The 15,000-nt window shown below is 41.6% G+C and overlaps 1 protein-coding gene and 3 long non-coding RNA genes across 4 annotated transcripts in view; 2 read left to right on the top strand and 2 right to left on the bottom strand.

Annotated features, from left to right (window-relative positions):
* The window catches only part of LOC138867586 (uncharacterized), a 7,787-nt gene extending 1,405 nt beyond the window's left edge, over positions 1 to 6,382 (bottom strand). Inside the window, exon 1 of the long non-coding RNA XR_011399846.1 lies at positions 6,271 to 6,382. This is a non-coding gene — a long non-coding RNA (uncharacterized lncRNA). The remainder of the gene's footprint in view (positions 1 to 6,270) is intronic.
* A 64-nt stretch (positions 6,383 to 6,446) lies between these two features.
* Positions 6,447 to 10,516, top strand: LOC138867585 (uncharacterized). The gene is made up of 2 exons (XR_011399845.1): positions 6,447 to 6,972; positions 7,119 to 10,516. It is a non-coding gene; the product is annotated as an uncharacterized lncRNA (long non-coding RNA).
* LOC113815988 (uncharacterized) lies at positions 8,227 to 14,023 on the bottom strand. Its single transcript, XM_070143653.1, has 2 exons — positions 13,094 to 14,023; positions 8,227 to 9,787 (listed from the first exon to the last, which is right to left on the bottom strand). The coding sequence occupies exon 2, from the start codon at positions 9,780 to 9,782 to the stop codon at positions 8,601 to 8,603; it is 1,182 nt and encodes a 393-aa protein (XP_069999754.1). The 5' UTR covers positions 9,783 to 9,787; positions 13,094 to 14,023; the 3' UTR covers positions 8,227 to 8,600.
* The window catches only part of LOC138867587 (uncharacterized), a 2,480-nt gene continuing 1,125 nt past the window's right edge, over positions 13,646 to 15,000 (top strand). The window contains exons 1-2 of the long non-coding RNA XR_011399847.1: positions 13,646 to 13,793; positions 13,940 to 15,000. The exon at positions 13,940 to 15,000 is cut by the window's right edge and continues 1,125 nt beyond it. This is a non-coding gene — a long non-coding RNA (uncharacterized lncRNA). The remainder of the gene's footprint in view (positions 13,794 to 13,939) is intronic.

The following is a 15,000-nucleotide window of genomic DNA, read 5'->3' as shown; positions in this document are numbered from 1 at the left end:
AGTATAGCAAATTTTAGTGTTATAACAAATAGAGTAAATTATAACACATTTATGTTTGTTTAAATGTTGACAATTCATTCGGGGGGAAAGCAATGAGTTCGTTACTTTAACGATTTCTCGTCAGAGGAGTCCTTGATACCACGTGGCCATTGATAATGTTGCTACGTCATGTGCACTAAATATACAGATATGGGAGGCAACATCAATAAATAGGTGCATCATACAATGGCATAGTTATACAGAAACAAATAGTATAAAGAAATGTAAGGCAAATATAATACATATTATATTGTACAGGCCATGTTTCCAGGACGTTCCATCAACCCTATAAGAGAGCGTTCCACCAATGCTTGCGCCTATATCTATATATCTTTCTACCTATATTATTGCCATGTCGAATTAAAAGGGGGAGGAGGATTCCTTAGTGTGAAGGAGGGGAGAGAAGCGTCTGACATCACCAGTCTCTCACCCAAACCTTCCTGGCCAGAAGTCTACTGAAATATCCTCAAATACTTAATAATCTGCCCTCTGGTTACCTTCATATGCAGCACTTGACTCTCATGGACACCAGTGTAAACGAACAAACAAAATGTTTACTGTTTTTCTCTTTTTACTTACAATTTCAAACCAGCTTTGCGTGATGCGTGTGTTAATCCCAAAATCCTGACTCCCAATGGGGCACCGAGGCACCGGTCACGTGACAACACCATCAAGTGAACGTTCGACTGGACAAATGGTTCGGAGCTCCGTTGAATAGCCCTAAACTTTCGCACCTGTAGAACGTAAAAGATTTTTGTACACGGAAATCTGTTTGTTGAGATATATGTGCTACATGTTAAATGGATGTGATTATATGTAGATAGTTTTCACGTGACGTCACCAGTAAGGCGTCCGCCATTTTGAAGGCATTGGAGGCTTGAAGCTGTTGTGTCAATTCCTTCCATTTGCTTCTCTTATTTCTGTGGATTTATTAATCGACTATGGTGAATGTCGTGTCTGTGGATGTCATAGCCGGCAAAATCGAGTCTCATTTGGAATTTTATTAGCCGAAAATAATTCGAAATCAAGAAGAAAAGACAAGAACTGAGTGAGGAAAGGCGACGTGTGTGTCTTTCTCGCCTGAATCAGAATCTCGAAGGAAAGACTTGGACAACATCAGGATGTGATCAGCTCTTTTTTTTTTCTTTTCAAACATTCTCTTTAGAGGAGAAAGTCTGGATACGTTATCCTTAGCAGCCCATTTCAGTCAGCTGATAAGTTTGCGACACCGTACGGATCTATGTGACTGATTATCATCCGATTTGTTAGCATTGTGCGAGGTCCGACCCAGTGAATCTTCTTTATACAAATATGCGTATACACAGAAATAAATTCATATCCGTTCATCTAACAGATATATGTACATTTATCTCTATGTATATGATAGATAAGCATGTCTAGACAAACAGATATACGTCTATTTCAGTCATGTGATGTGAGCGCAAACACTATTTTTGAAGAATTCCATTTCTGAGATTGAACGTCTGTCGGTGAGTGCAACAGCTGAGGATGTCCACCAACACCCGCCGTGCGATGTGATGACTCATTCCCCTTCGTAGGGGATGACTGAGGTAATCGTGGAAGACACAAAGACATACACATACACATGCTCTCAAACACACGCGTACGCAAAAACGCACATGAAAGCAAACATACACACACAGTAAACGTGGCCTGTGAGCGATAGTGTGTAGATAAATCGAGTCTGGCAGGATGCAGTAACCTTGAATACCAGTAAAGGATCATATAACATATAACTTATAACAGTTCATTGACGAGAGAGAGAGATATACAGCTGACGGACAGACTCAGAATACCACAGGCTTAACGTTAACCCTCACCCAGAACCTCTTGTGAGCCCCAGCCCCACGGCACTCTCCCCGGCTAATGCGACTACTAAACCCGAACCTGACGTTATACGAGTTGTGCGGCGCTGCAAGCACACGAACTGCTGACGCAAGCGAGCTCATCATAACTCCTTAGTCGGCCGGGCGTCAACTGTCAACAAGCGAAATAACGGAAGGGAGAACGCCAAGAAAAAAACACAGTTCCCCCTCCACCAACTACACAGAATGCGAGTGGAGTGTTGCAAGTACCACCACGTGTTCGGGGCTCCCCAGTCTGACTAGTAACACGGCTTTTATTGTAATAAAGGATAACAAGTCAAAACATTGGAATTGTGGCAGTCACAAAGTGGGATTTATATATTTTACCAGTCATTTACTCAGGGCAGGAATAAAATGCAATATACTTAACAATCTTTATTTCTAAAAATAGCACATCATTAATCCTCTTATTACATTATATTGAACGACCGTTTCACAGATTTTTTAGAAAATTCTTCAAGAAAATGTTTTAGAACATTTCATTTTTAGAACACTTTTTTAGACATTTCTTTTTAGATTTTTTTCTTTCTTTTTTACGATCGTTTCACACAAAAAAGATTATGTTTCCACTTACCCATTTCAGCGTCAAGACGCGATTATTTTATTCCTTGGTTTACGGATTTTATTTCCGAAAGAAAAACTGACAGGCGATCGCATTTTCTTCTTTTTTTTTCTTTTAATTTCTGGAACCATGCGACAGGCGATTAAAGAATAAATGAAATACCGATGACAAAACTCCATTACGTGTGGAATACGAATCGTTCCCGTGCCCAGCGACAGGCATGATCTCCTTTGGCAGAAACGGTGACATATTGTGCTCGACGGCAAATGCCATCGACTGTGGTTTCCGTAGGTATAACAGACAAGAAAAACAGAACATCGCAATCAAATCGTATCGGATGAGGTGCGGCGGGATGAGAAGTCGATTTCTCAACTATTTTTATTTTCGAAAATCGGGAAAAACGTGCGGCAGATCCGTAAGCCAGGAAGTTAAGCCACTGATAATGCCGTTCGAGTGGCAAATTATGTAATTATATCTCTGGAATTTCTTCACGGGGAATGAAATCAATAATGACACGATCACGCTGCACGGCATACTCTATTCCGTGATTCCTCGACATTGCCACAATGAAGGTGATGGCGATGCAAGTGACAAGTACGATTATTTCCATCATGTTGAGGGTACTTGCTGCCGTAATCTTAGCCGTCGGTAAATCAGTAAGGATACGATCGGGCATTACGGATAACTGCATTCCGTGATTCGTCAACATTGCCACAATGCAGGTGATGGCGATGCAAATAATGCAAATAATGACTACAACGATTGTTCCGTTGGTGTTCATGGTCCTTTCTGCGATATTCATCCTTGGCCGAACATTAATAAGGATACGGTCATACATTACGGTTATCTTTATTCTGCGATTGCACAACAGTGCCACAATACAGGCGATAGTGGTGCAAATAACTACAATTGCTCCGTTGGTGTTCATGGTCCTTTCTGCGATATTCGGTAAATCAGTAAGGATACGATCGGTGATTACGGATAACTGCATTCCGTGATTGCTCAACATTGCCACAATGCAGGTGATGCCGATGCAGATAATAAGGACGATTATTTCGTTGATATCCAAGGGCCTTTCTCTAATAGTCGTGTCAGTCGGTAAATCAATAAGATCGGGTATTACGGTAAACTGTATTCCGTGATTCGTCAACATAGCGATGGCGACGCAAGTCATAACAACGATCGCTTCCTTAATGTCCATGCTCCTTTCTGCGATATTCATACCAGGCCGAATGTCAATAAGGATACGGTCATGCATTACGGTAAATTGTATTCTGCGATTGCACAACAATGCCACAATACAGGCGATAGTGATGCAAAAAATAACTACGTTTGTTTCGTTGATATCCATGGCAATTTCTTTAATAATCGTACTAGTCGGTAAATCTATAAGGATATGACCATGCTTTATGGAAAACTGTATTCTGTGATTCCTCATTATTTTCATTAAACAGATGGTAGTGATGCAAATAACTCCGATTGTTTCGTTGATGTCCATGGTCTCTGTGGAGAGAAATGAGAGAAGCATTAGACTTACAATGCAATAAATCGCAAACTGACGATAATATTCACACCTTTTTATATAATGCTTAATAATGAATATTCATCTTATCTGAAAAAAAATATGTCATAATTATTTATTCGACACTTAAAAAGGTGCGCTGGTTCTGATTTCAAAGATGCACATTCATCACTGAAACATTTTACATATTTTTATAAATCCTGGCCTTCCTCCTCGTAGCAGAGAGGAGAAATGGTGGAAAATTAGGCGAGAACAGCACGCCATAATGCTTTGTTGCCAGGGGAAAATAATAGTTATTTATCTATTTTAGTAGCCAATGGATACAGTAACGGAAGTAGTCGCAGGTGACAATTCCGGTAGTATCAATGAATAGTATGAGAAGGAAATTAGTTATTAAAGTGAAGTTGTAAGAGAGGGAAATTGTAAACACAAAAGGAAGCGAAATGATTGGCTTATGTCCCGCGAAAAATCATGGAAAGAATGGGGATTGACTGGGAGTGAGGGTCTCGATTTCGTCTCGCATATATTTTATTTTGTTTATTAATATAATTTGATTTCTAATTAACAGGAAAAGGGAGGATATATAGAATTTGGATATGAATTGAATCATCATTGCTTGCCACAACTAATTTTGTTACCTTTCTAGCTAGGATGACCCCTGCGGGCTCCCGGTCTACATCTCCCCAGCAAATTGCCCAGTCGATACCAAAGATTGGCCAAATTGTGGAGAAGACTTACTCGGCTGCCTCAAAGACCAAGACATGAAATCAGTACATTGCTACACCTCTCCTCCTTGAGCTCATCGAAAGAAACCGATCAACATTGCCAAAATTACTTTCCGTACACACGACCTTCCCTTCCTGTTCGACCATATGAACCTCCTCCCCGTCAATGTCAAAACTGTTGGCGATTTGGAAACCTTGCCAAACACTGCCGCTCCACAGATTGATGCCCCCTACGTTCCCAACCCGGTCATAACCGATCAAACTGCCCTGCACAAACACGCATATGTGCTAACAGCGGCGGCCCCCACAAAGTATTTTATAGAGGTTGTCCCACTTACAAGTAACTCTCAAATACAAAAATGGTCTCACTCTACGTGATGCCAGACAGGATGCACACCAACAAGGTTTCTCATATACTCCCTACTCTAGTAATGCCACTAACTCTGCCCCTCCCCCTCCACCTCAAGATGTTCCTACACCCTCCCCTATTCCTACATACTTCCACTTCTACATTCTACCTCCCTCAGTCAAATTCTTTTGCCACTCTAAATCCAGACACTCCAATCTCAATTACAGCCCCAAGACTATCCCCTCTCCCTCCCAGCACTACCCGCAGTAGACAGACTAAACGTTCCACCCCTTCTTCCCCTACTGCACACTCACCTCCACCTACCTTTACCTTTATTTCTCAGACACAAGTCTCCTACACAGATGCGTTTGTGTGGGGAGTGCAGTGATACACAAGTAAAGGAAATGAGAGGGAGATAGGGCAAAAGTCGACCAAGAGAATCGCACTGAGAAAAGCTTGCATAGTAACAAGCGGTAGAGGTCCATCCATGTATATCAGTGGCGTATCAGTGCTGCGTCCGCTCAGTCCGTCAGTGTCAGTGATAAAATATCGTTATTTGCATTCGGCCGACGCATTCGCACGTCCGGCGCAAAACCGTGCTTTCACCCTCTGTGTCAGTTCCGTCTCCGTGCAGTGATTTTCAATGTCGTCAACGATATTTTTTAGAGAGAACGTTCCATCAACCCCGTGAACAAGCTTCGACATGTTCACGGCACGGACACGGAACTGACACTGAGAGTGAATGCACGGTTCTGTATCGGACGTGCGAATGCGTCGCCCGAATTCAAAGTAACAATATTTTTTTCACTAACACTGACGGACTGAGCGGACGCGGCACTGATACGCAACTGATGTGTGGCGTTCCATCAACCCTACAAGAGAACGTTCCATCAAAACTATAAGAGAGCGTTCCACCAATGCTTGCGCCTATATCTATATCTTTCTACCTATATTATTGCCATGTCGAATTAAAAGGGGGAGGAGGATTCCTTAGTGTGAAGGAGGGGAGAGAAGCGTCTGACATCACCAGTCTCTCACCCAAACCTTCCTGGCCAGAAGTCTACTGAAATATCCTTAAATACTTAATAATCTGCCCTCTGGTTACCTTCATATGCAGCACTTGACTCTCATGGACACCAGTATAAACGAACAAACAAAATTATTACTGTTTTTGTCTTTGTGCTTACAATTTTAGACCAGCTTTGCGTGATGTGCGTGTTCTTCCCAAAATCCTTACTCCCAATGGGGCACCGAGGCACCGGTCACGTGACAACACCATCAAGTGAACGTACGACTGGACAAATGGTTCGGAGCTCCGTTGAATAGCCCCAAACTGTCGCACCTGTAGAACAACGTAAAAGATTTTTGTGCACAGAAACCTATTTGTTGAGATATATGTGCTACATGTTAGATGGATGTGATTATATGTAGATAGTTTTCACGTGACGTCACCAGTAAGGCGTCCGCCATTTTGAAGGCATTGGAGGCTTGAAGCTGTTGTGTGTCAATTCCTTCCATTTGCTTCTCTTATTTCTGTGGATTTATTAATCGACTATGGTGAATCACTGTCGTGTCTGTATATGTCATAACCGGCAAAATCGAGTCTCATTTGGAATTTTATTAGCCGAAAATAATTCGAAATCAAGAAGAAAAGACAAGAATTGAGTGAGGAAAGACTACGTGTGTCTTTCTCGCCCGAATCAGAATCTCGAAGGAAAGACTTGGACAACATCAGGATGTGATCAGCTCATTTTTTTTCAAACATTCTCTTTAGAGGAGAAAGTCTGGATACGTTATCCTTGGCAGCCCATTCCAGTCAGCTGATAAGTTTGCGACACCGTACGGATCTATGTGACTGATTATCATCCGGTTTGTTAGCATTGTGCGAGGTCCGACCCAGTGAATCTTCTTTATACAAATATGCGTATACACAGAAATACCTTCATATCCGTTCATCTAACAGATATATGTACATTTATCTCTATGTATATGATAGATATTCATGTCTAGACTAATAGATATACATCTATTTCAGCCATGTGATGTGAGCGCAAACACTATTTTTGAAGAATTCCATTTCTGAGATTGAACGTCTGTCGGTGACTGCAACAGCTGAGGATGTCCACCAACACCCGCCGTGCGATGTGATGACCCATTCCCCTTCGTAGGGGATGACACAAAGACATACACATACACTCTCTCAAATACACTTGCATTAAAGCACACACGCACGCAAACGCACACAAAAGCATACACACACAGTAAACGTGGCATGTGAGCGATAGTGTGTAGATAAATCGAGTCTGGCAGGATGCAGTAACCTTGAGTACCAGTGAAGCATCAGCTGACGTCTTGGTAACATATAACAGTTCATTGACGGGAGACAGAGACATACAGCTGACGGACAGAGGCTCAGAATACCACAGGCTTAACGTTAACCCTCACCCAGAACCTCTTGTGAGCCCCAGCCCCACGGCACTCTCCCCGGCTAATGCGACTACTAAACCCGAACCTGACGTTATACGAGTTTTGCGGCGCTGCAAGCATACGACAAGCAAGCGAGCTCATCATACCTCCTTAGTCGGCCGGGCGTCAACTGTCAACAAGCGAAATAACGGAAGGGAGAACGCCAAGCAAAAAAACACAGTTCCCCCTCCACCAACTACACAGAATGCGAGTGGAGTGTTGCAAGTACCACCACGTGTTCGGGGCTCCCCAGTCTGACTAGTAACACGGCTTTTGTTGTAATAAAGCATAACAACAGTCAAAATATTGGAATTGTGGCAGTCATAAAGTGGGATTTATATATTTTACCAGTCATTTACTCAGGGCAGGAATAAAATGCAATATACTTAACAATCTTTATTTCTAAAAATAGCACATCATTAATCCTCTTATTACATTATAATGAACGACCGTTTCACAGATTTTTTAGAAAATTCTTCAAGAAAATGTTTTAGAACATTTCATTTTTAGAACACTTTTTTAGACATTTCTTTTTAGATTTTTTTCTTTCTTTTTTACGATCGTTTCACACAAAAAAGATTATGTTTCCACTTACCCATTTCAGAGTCAAGACGCGATTATTTTATTCCTTGGTTTACGGATTTTATTTCCGAAAGAAAAACTGACAGGCGATCGCATTTTTTTCTTTTTTTTCTTTTAATTTCTGGAACCATGCGACAGGCGATTAAAGAATAAATGAAATACCGATGACAAAACTCCATTACGTGTGGAATACGAATCGTTCCCGTGCCCAGCGACAGGCATGATCTCCTTTGGCAGAAACGGTGACATGTTGTGCTCGACGGCAAATGTCATCGACTGTGGTTTCCGTAGGTATAACAGACAAGAAAAACAGAACATCGCAATCAAATCGTATCGGATGAGGTGCGGCGGGATGAGAAGTCGATTTCTCAACTATTTTTATTTTCGAAAATCGGGATAAACGTGCGGCAGATCCGTAAGCCAGGAAGTTAAGCCACTGATGATGCCGTTCGAGTGGCAAATTATGTAATTATCTCTCTGGAATTTCTTCACGGGGAATAAAATCAATAATGATACGATCACGCTGCACGGCATACTCTATTCCGTGATTCCTCGACATTGCCACAATGAAGGTGATGGCGATGCAAGTGACAAGTACGATTATTTCCATCATGTTGAGGGTACTTGCTGCCGTAATCTTAGCCGTCGGTAAATCAGTAAGGATACGATCGGGCATTACGGATAACTGCATTCCGTGATTCGTCAACATTGCCACAATGCAGGTGATGGCGATGCAAACAATGCAAATAATGACTACAACAATTGTTCCGTTGGTGTTCATGGTCCTTCCTGCGATATTCATCCCTGGCCGAACATCAATAAGGATACGGTCATTCATTACGGTTATCTTTATTCTGCGATTGCACAACAGTGCCACAATACAGGCGATAGTGATGCAAATAACTACAATTGCTCCGTTGGTGTTCATGGTCCTTTCTGCGATATTCGGTAAATCAGTAAGGATACGATCGGTGATTACGGATAACTGCATTCCGTGATTCGCCAACATTGCCACTAAAGAGATGATGGCGTTGCAGGTAATAACGATTGTTTCGTTAATTTCCATGCTCCTTTCTGCGATATTCATACCAGGCTGAATGTCAATAAGGATACGATCATGCTTTACGGTAAACTGCATTCCGTGATTGCTCAACATTGCCACAATGCAGGTGATGCCGATGCAGATAATAAGGACGATTATTTCGTTGATATCCAAGGGCCTTTCTCTAATAGTCGTGTCAGTCGGTAAATCAATAAGCATAGGATCGGGTATTACGGTAAACTGTATTCCGTGATTCGTCAACATAGCGATGGCGATGCAAGTCATAACAACGCTCGCTTCCTTAATGTCCATGCTCCTTTCTGCGATATTCATACCAGGCCGAATGTCAATAAGGATACGGTCATGCATTACGGTTAACTGTATTCTGCGATTGCACAACAATGCCACAATACAGGCGATAGTGATGCAAAAAATAACTACGTTTGTTTCGTTGATATCCATGGCAATTTCTTTAATAATCGTACTAGTCGGTAAATCTATAAGGATATGACCATGCTTTATGGAAAACTGTATTCTGTGATTCCTCATTATTTTCATTATACAGATGGTAGTGATGCAAGTAACTCCGATTGTTTCGTTGATGTCCATGGTCTCTGTGGAGAGAAATGAGAGAAGCATTAGACTTACAGTGTAATAAATCGTAAACTGACGATAATATTCACACCTTTTTATATAATGCTTAATAATGAATATTCATCGTATCTGAAAAAATATGTCATAATTATTTATTCGACACTTAAAAAGGTGCGCTGGTTCTGATTTCAAAGATGCACATTCATCACTGAAACATTTTACATATTTTTATAAATCCTGGCCATCCTCCACGTAACAGAGAGGAGAAATGGTGGAAAATGCGGCGAGAACAGCACGCCATAATTCTTTGTTGCCAGGGGAATATGATAGTTATTTATCTATTTTAATAGCCAATGGATACAGTAACGGAAGTAGTCGCAGGTGACAATTCCGGTAGTATCAATGAATAGTATGAGAAGGAAATTAGTTATTAAAGTGAAGTGTAAGACGGAAATTGGAAAGACAAAAGGAAGCGAAATGATTGGCTTATGTCCCGCGAAAAATCGTGGAAAGAATGGGGATTGACTGGGAGTGAGGGTCTCGATTTCGTCTCGCATATATTTTATTTTGTTTATTAAGATAATTTGATTTCTAATTAACAGGAAAAGGGATGATATATAGAATTAACTTTAGATATGAATTGAATTATTTGAGAATATTGTTTATTCAAATTATGTTTATTGCTAAAATCTACAGAATATGTCATTTGTAAATATTTTTTTTTATTGAATAAAATATTAAAGGTTAAAGGTTTCTATGACCGTTATTGTATCATTAACATGATGTATATTATTGTTTATCATGTATAAAAGCTTTATGATGTAAAAAGAAGTATGAAACTATGTTATGTTTTTCTGTGGTGCGCATCCCAAGTGTCTTTTGTTTTTGAGAGTCGTCCCTTCTTGGCGAACAGGCGGGAAGAGTGATGTGCGTAAATTGAATGTCACTTAAAATCAGCATTTTATGTAGTCTACGGTGATATATACAAATATTTATGGTATGAGTATTATAGATTAGGGTCTAATGTTATAATTAACAAGTTACTGAAATATGCTTATGAAATAATTCATAAAAGACAAGCTATATAAGGTGCATTGTGGAGTGTTTGTTGTACCCTGCTAGAAGATTACAGAGTCAGTGCACAGGGGAAGATAGGTGTGAGCCGCACTTCTAGGATAAGGATCAGAGGCTGTGGAGCTTCTGAAGTGAGTCTTTCCTTAAATATATTGTTATCCATGACATTAGGATATATCAATTTTGTGGTAATCACCGTTTTCATTTTCAAATGATATTACTTGTTTAATCATGTATGTTATGTTTCCTAATACAATGTTATGATATCAAAGATCTTGACATTAATATGCAATGTGCAGGGGACCGACAGACGTCCATTTCTTAGTTTGTCCAAGTATATACATCATTGCTTGCCACAACTAATTTTGTTACCTTTCCAGCTAGGATGACCCCTGTGGGCTCCCGGTCTACATCTCCCCAGAAAATTGCCCAGTCGATACCAAAGATTGGCCAAATTGTGGAGAAGACTTACTCGGCTGCCTCAAAGACCAAGACGTGAAATCAGTACATTGCTACACCTCTCCTCCTTGAGGTCATCGAAAGAAACCGATCAACATTGCCAAAATTACTTTCCGTACACATGACCTTCCCTTACGTATCTACAATGGTGGACAATTCCTTCCTGTTCGACCATATGAACCTCCTCCCCGTCAATGTCAAAACTGTTGGCGATTTGGACACCTTGCCAAACACTGCCGTTCCACAGATCGATGCCCCCTACGTGCCCAACCCGGTCATAACCGATCAAAGTGCCCTGCACAAACACGCATATGTGCTAACAGCGGCGGCCCCCACAAAGTATTTTATAGAGGTTGTCCCACTTACAAGTAACTCTCAAATACAAAAATGGTCTCACTCTACGTGATGCCAGACAGGATGCACACCAACAAGGTTTCTCATATACTCCCTACTCTAGTAATGTCACTCACTCTGCCCCTCCACCTCCACCTCAAGATGTTCCTACATCCTCCCCTATTCCTACATACTTCCACACTTCCAATTCCACATTCTACCTCCCCCAGTCAAATTCTTTTGCCACTCTAAATCCAGACACTCCAATCTCAACCACAGCTCCAATCTCAACTACTGCCCTAACACCATCCCCTCTCCCTCCCAGCACTACCCGCAGTAGACAGACTAAACGTTCCACCCCTTCTTCCCCTACTGCACACTCACCTCCACCTACCTTTACCTTTATTTCTCAGACACCAGTCTCCTACACAGATGCGTTTGTGTGGGGAGTGCAGTGATACACAAGTACAGGAAATGAGAGGGAGATAAGGGCAAAGGTCGACCAAGAGAATGACACTGAGAAAGGATTGCCATAGTAACAAGCTGTAGAGGTCCATCCATGTATATAAGTGGCGTATCAGTGCTGCGTCCGCTCACTCCGTCAGTGTCAGTGAAAAAAATATCGTTGGGTTGATGGAACGTTCTCTTACAGGGTTGATGGAACGTTCTCTTACAGGGTTGATGGAACGTTCTGGAAACATGGGCTGATGGAATGTCACACATCAGTGGCGTATCAGTGCCGCGTCCGCTCAGTCCGTCAGTGTCAGTGATAAAATATCGTTACTTTGCATTCGGCCGACGCATTCGCACGTGTCCGGCGCAGAATCGTGCTTTCACTCTGTGTCAGTTCCGTCTCCGTGCAGTGATTTTCAATGTCGTCAACGATATTTTTTAGAGAGAACGTTCCATCAGCCCCGTGAACAAGCTTCGACATGTTCGCGGCACGGACAGGGAACTGACACTGAGAGTGAAAGCACGGTTCTGCGCCGGACGTGCGAATGCGTCGCCCGAATTCAAAGTAACAATATTTTTTTCACTTACACTGACGGACTGAGCGGACGCGGCACTGATACGCAACTGATGTGTCGCGTTCCATCAACCCATGTTTCCAGAACGTTCCATCAACCCTACAAGAGAACGTTCCATCAACCCTATAAAAGAGCGTTCCACCAATGCTTGCGCCTATATCTATATCTTTCTACCTATATTATTGCCATGTCGAATTAAAAGGGGGAGGAGGATTCCTTAGTGTGAAGGAGGGGAGAGAAGCGTCTGAGAGCGATTTGGCTGAAAACATCACCAGCCTCTCACCCAAACCTTCCTGGCCAGAAGTCTACTGAAATATTCTTAAATATTTAATAATCTGCCCTCTGGTTACCATTATATGCAGCACTTGACTCTCATGGACACCAGTGTAAACGAACAAACAAAATGTTTACTGTTTTTCTCTTTTTACTTACAATTTCAAACCAGCTTTGCGTGATGCGTGTGTTCTTCCCAAAATCCTTACTCCCAATGGGGCACCGAGGCACCGGTCACGTGACTACACCATCAAGTGAACGTTCGACTGGACAAATGGTTCGGAGCTCCGTTGAATAGCCCTAAACTTTCGCACCTGTAGAACGTAAAAGATTTTTGTACACGGAAATCTGTTTGTTGAGATATATGTGCTACATGTTAAATGGATGTGATTATATGTAGATAGTTTTCACGTGACGTCACCAGTAAGGCGTCCGCCATTTTGAAGGCAGTGGAGGCTTGAAGCTGTTGTGTCAATTCCTTCCATTTGCTTCTCTTATTTCTGTGGATTTATTAATCGACTATGGTGAATGTCGTGTCTGTGGATGTCATAGCCGGCAAAATCGAGTCTCATTTGGAATTTTATTAGCCGAAAATAATTCGAAATCAAGAAGAAAAGACAAGAACTGAGTGAGGAAAGGCGACGTGTGTGTCTTTCTCGCCTGAATCAGAATCTCGAAGGAAAGACTTGGACAACATCAGGATGTGATCAGCTCTTTTTTTTTCTTTTCAAACATTCTCTTTAGAGGAGAAAGTCTGGATACGTTATCCTTAGCAGCCCATTTCAGTCAGCTGATAAGTTTGCGACACCGTACGGATCTATGTGACTGATTATCATCCGATTTGTTAGCATTGTGCGAGGTCCGACCCAGTGAATCTTCTTTATACAAATATGCGTATACACAGAAATAAATTCATATCCGTTCATCTAACAGATATATGTACATTTATCTCTATGTATATGATAGATAAGCATGTCTAGACAAACAGATATACGTCTATTTCAGTCATGTGATGTGAGCGCAAACACTATTTTTGAAGAATTCCATTTCTGAGATTGAACGTCTGTCGGTGAGTGCAACAGCTGAGGATGTCCACCAACACCCGCCGTGCGATGTGATGACTCATTCCCCTTCGTAGGGGATGACTGAGGTAATCGTGGAAGACACAAAGACATACACATACACATGCTCTCAAACACACACGTACGCAAAAACGCACATGAAAGCAAACATACACACACAGTAAACGTGGCCTGTGAGCGATAGTGTGTAGATAAATCGAGTCTGGCAGGATGCAGTAACCTTGAATACCAGTAAAGGATCATATAACATATAACTTATAACAGTTCATTGACGAGAGAGAGAGATATACAGCTGACGGACAGAGGCTCAGAATACCACAGGCTTAACGTTAACCCTCACCCAGAACCTCTTGTGAGCCCCAGCCCCACGGCACTCTCCCCGGCTAATGCGACTACTAAACCCGAACCTGACGTTATACGAGTTGTGCGGAGCTGCAAGCACACGAACTGCTGACGCAAGCGAGCTCATCATACCTCCTTAGTCGGCCGGGCGTCAACTGTCAACAAGCGAAATAACGGAAGGGAGAACGCCAAGAAAAAAACACAGTTCCCCCTCCACCAACTACACAGAATGCGAGTGGAGTGTTGCAAGTACCACCACGTGTTCGGGGCTCCCCAGTCTGACTAGTAACACGGCTTTTATTGTAATAAAGGATAACAAGTCAAAACATTGGAATTGTGGCAGTCATAAAGTGGGATTTATATATTTTACCAGTCATTTACTCAGGGCAGGAATAAAATGCAATATACTTAACAATCTTTATTTCTAAAAATAGCACATCATTAATCCTCTTATTACATTATATTGAACGACCGTTTCACAGATTTTTTAGAAAAATTTTCAAGAAAATGTTTTAGAACATTTCATTTTTAGAACACTTTTTTAGACATTTCGTTTTAGATTTTTTTCTTTCTTTTTTACGATCGTTTCACACACAAAAAAGATTATGTTTCCACTTACCCATTTCAGAGTCAAGACGCGAT

The sequence above is a fragment of the Penaeus vannamei genome, chromosome 31 (genome assembly GCF_042767895.1).
Source record: "Penaeus vannamei isolate JL-2024 chromosome 31, ASM4276789v1, whole genome shotgun sequence".
Lineage (NCBI taxonomy): Eukaryota > Metazoa > Arthropoda > Malacostraca > Decapoda > Penaeidae > Penaeus > Penaeus vannamei.
Note: the sequence above shows the minus strand (reverse complement) of the source record. Positions and strands in the feature narration are given on the sequence as shown.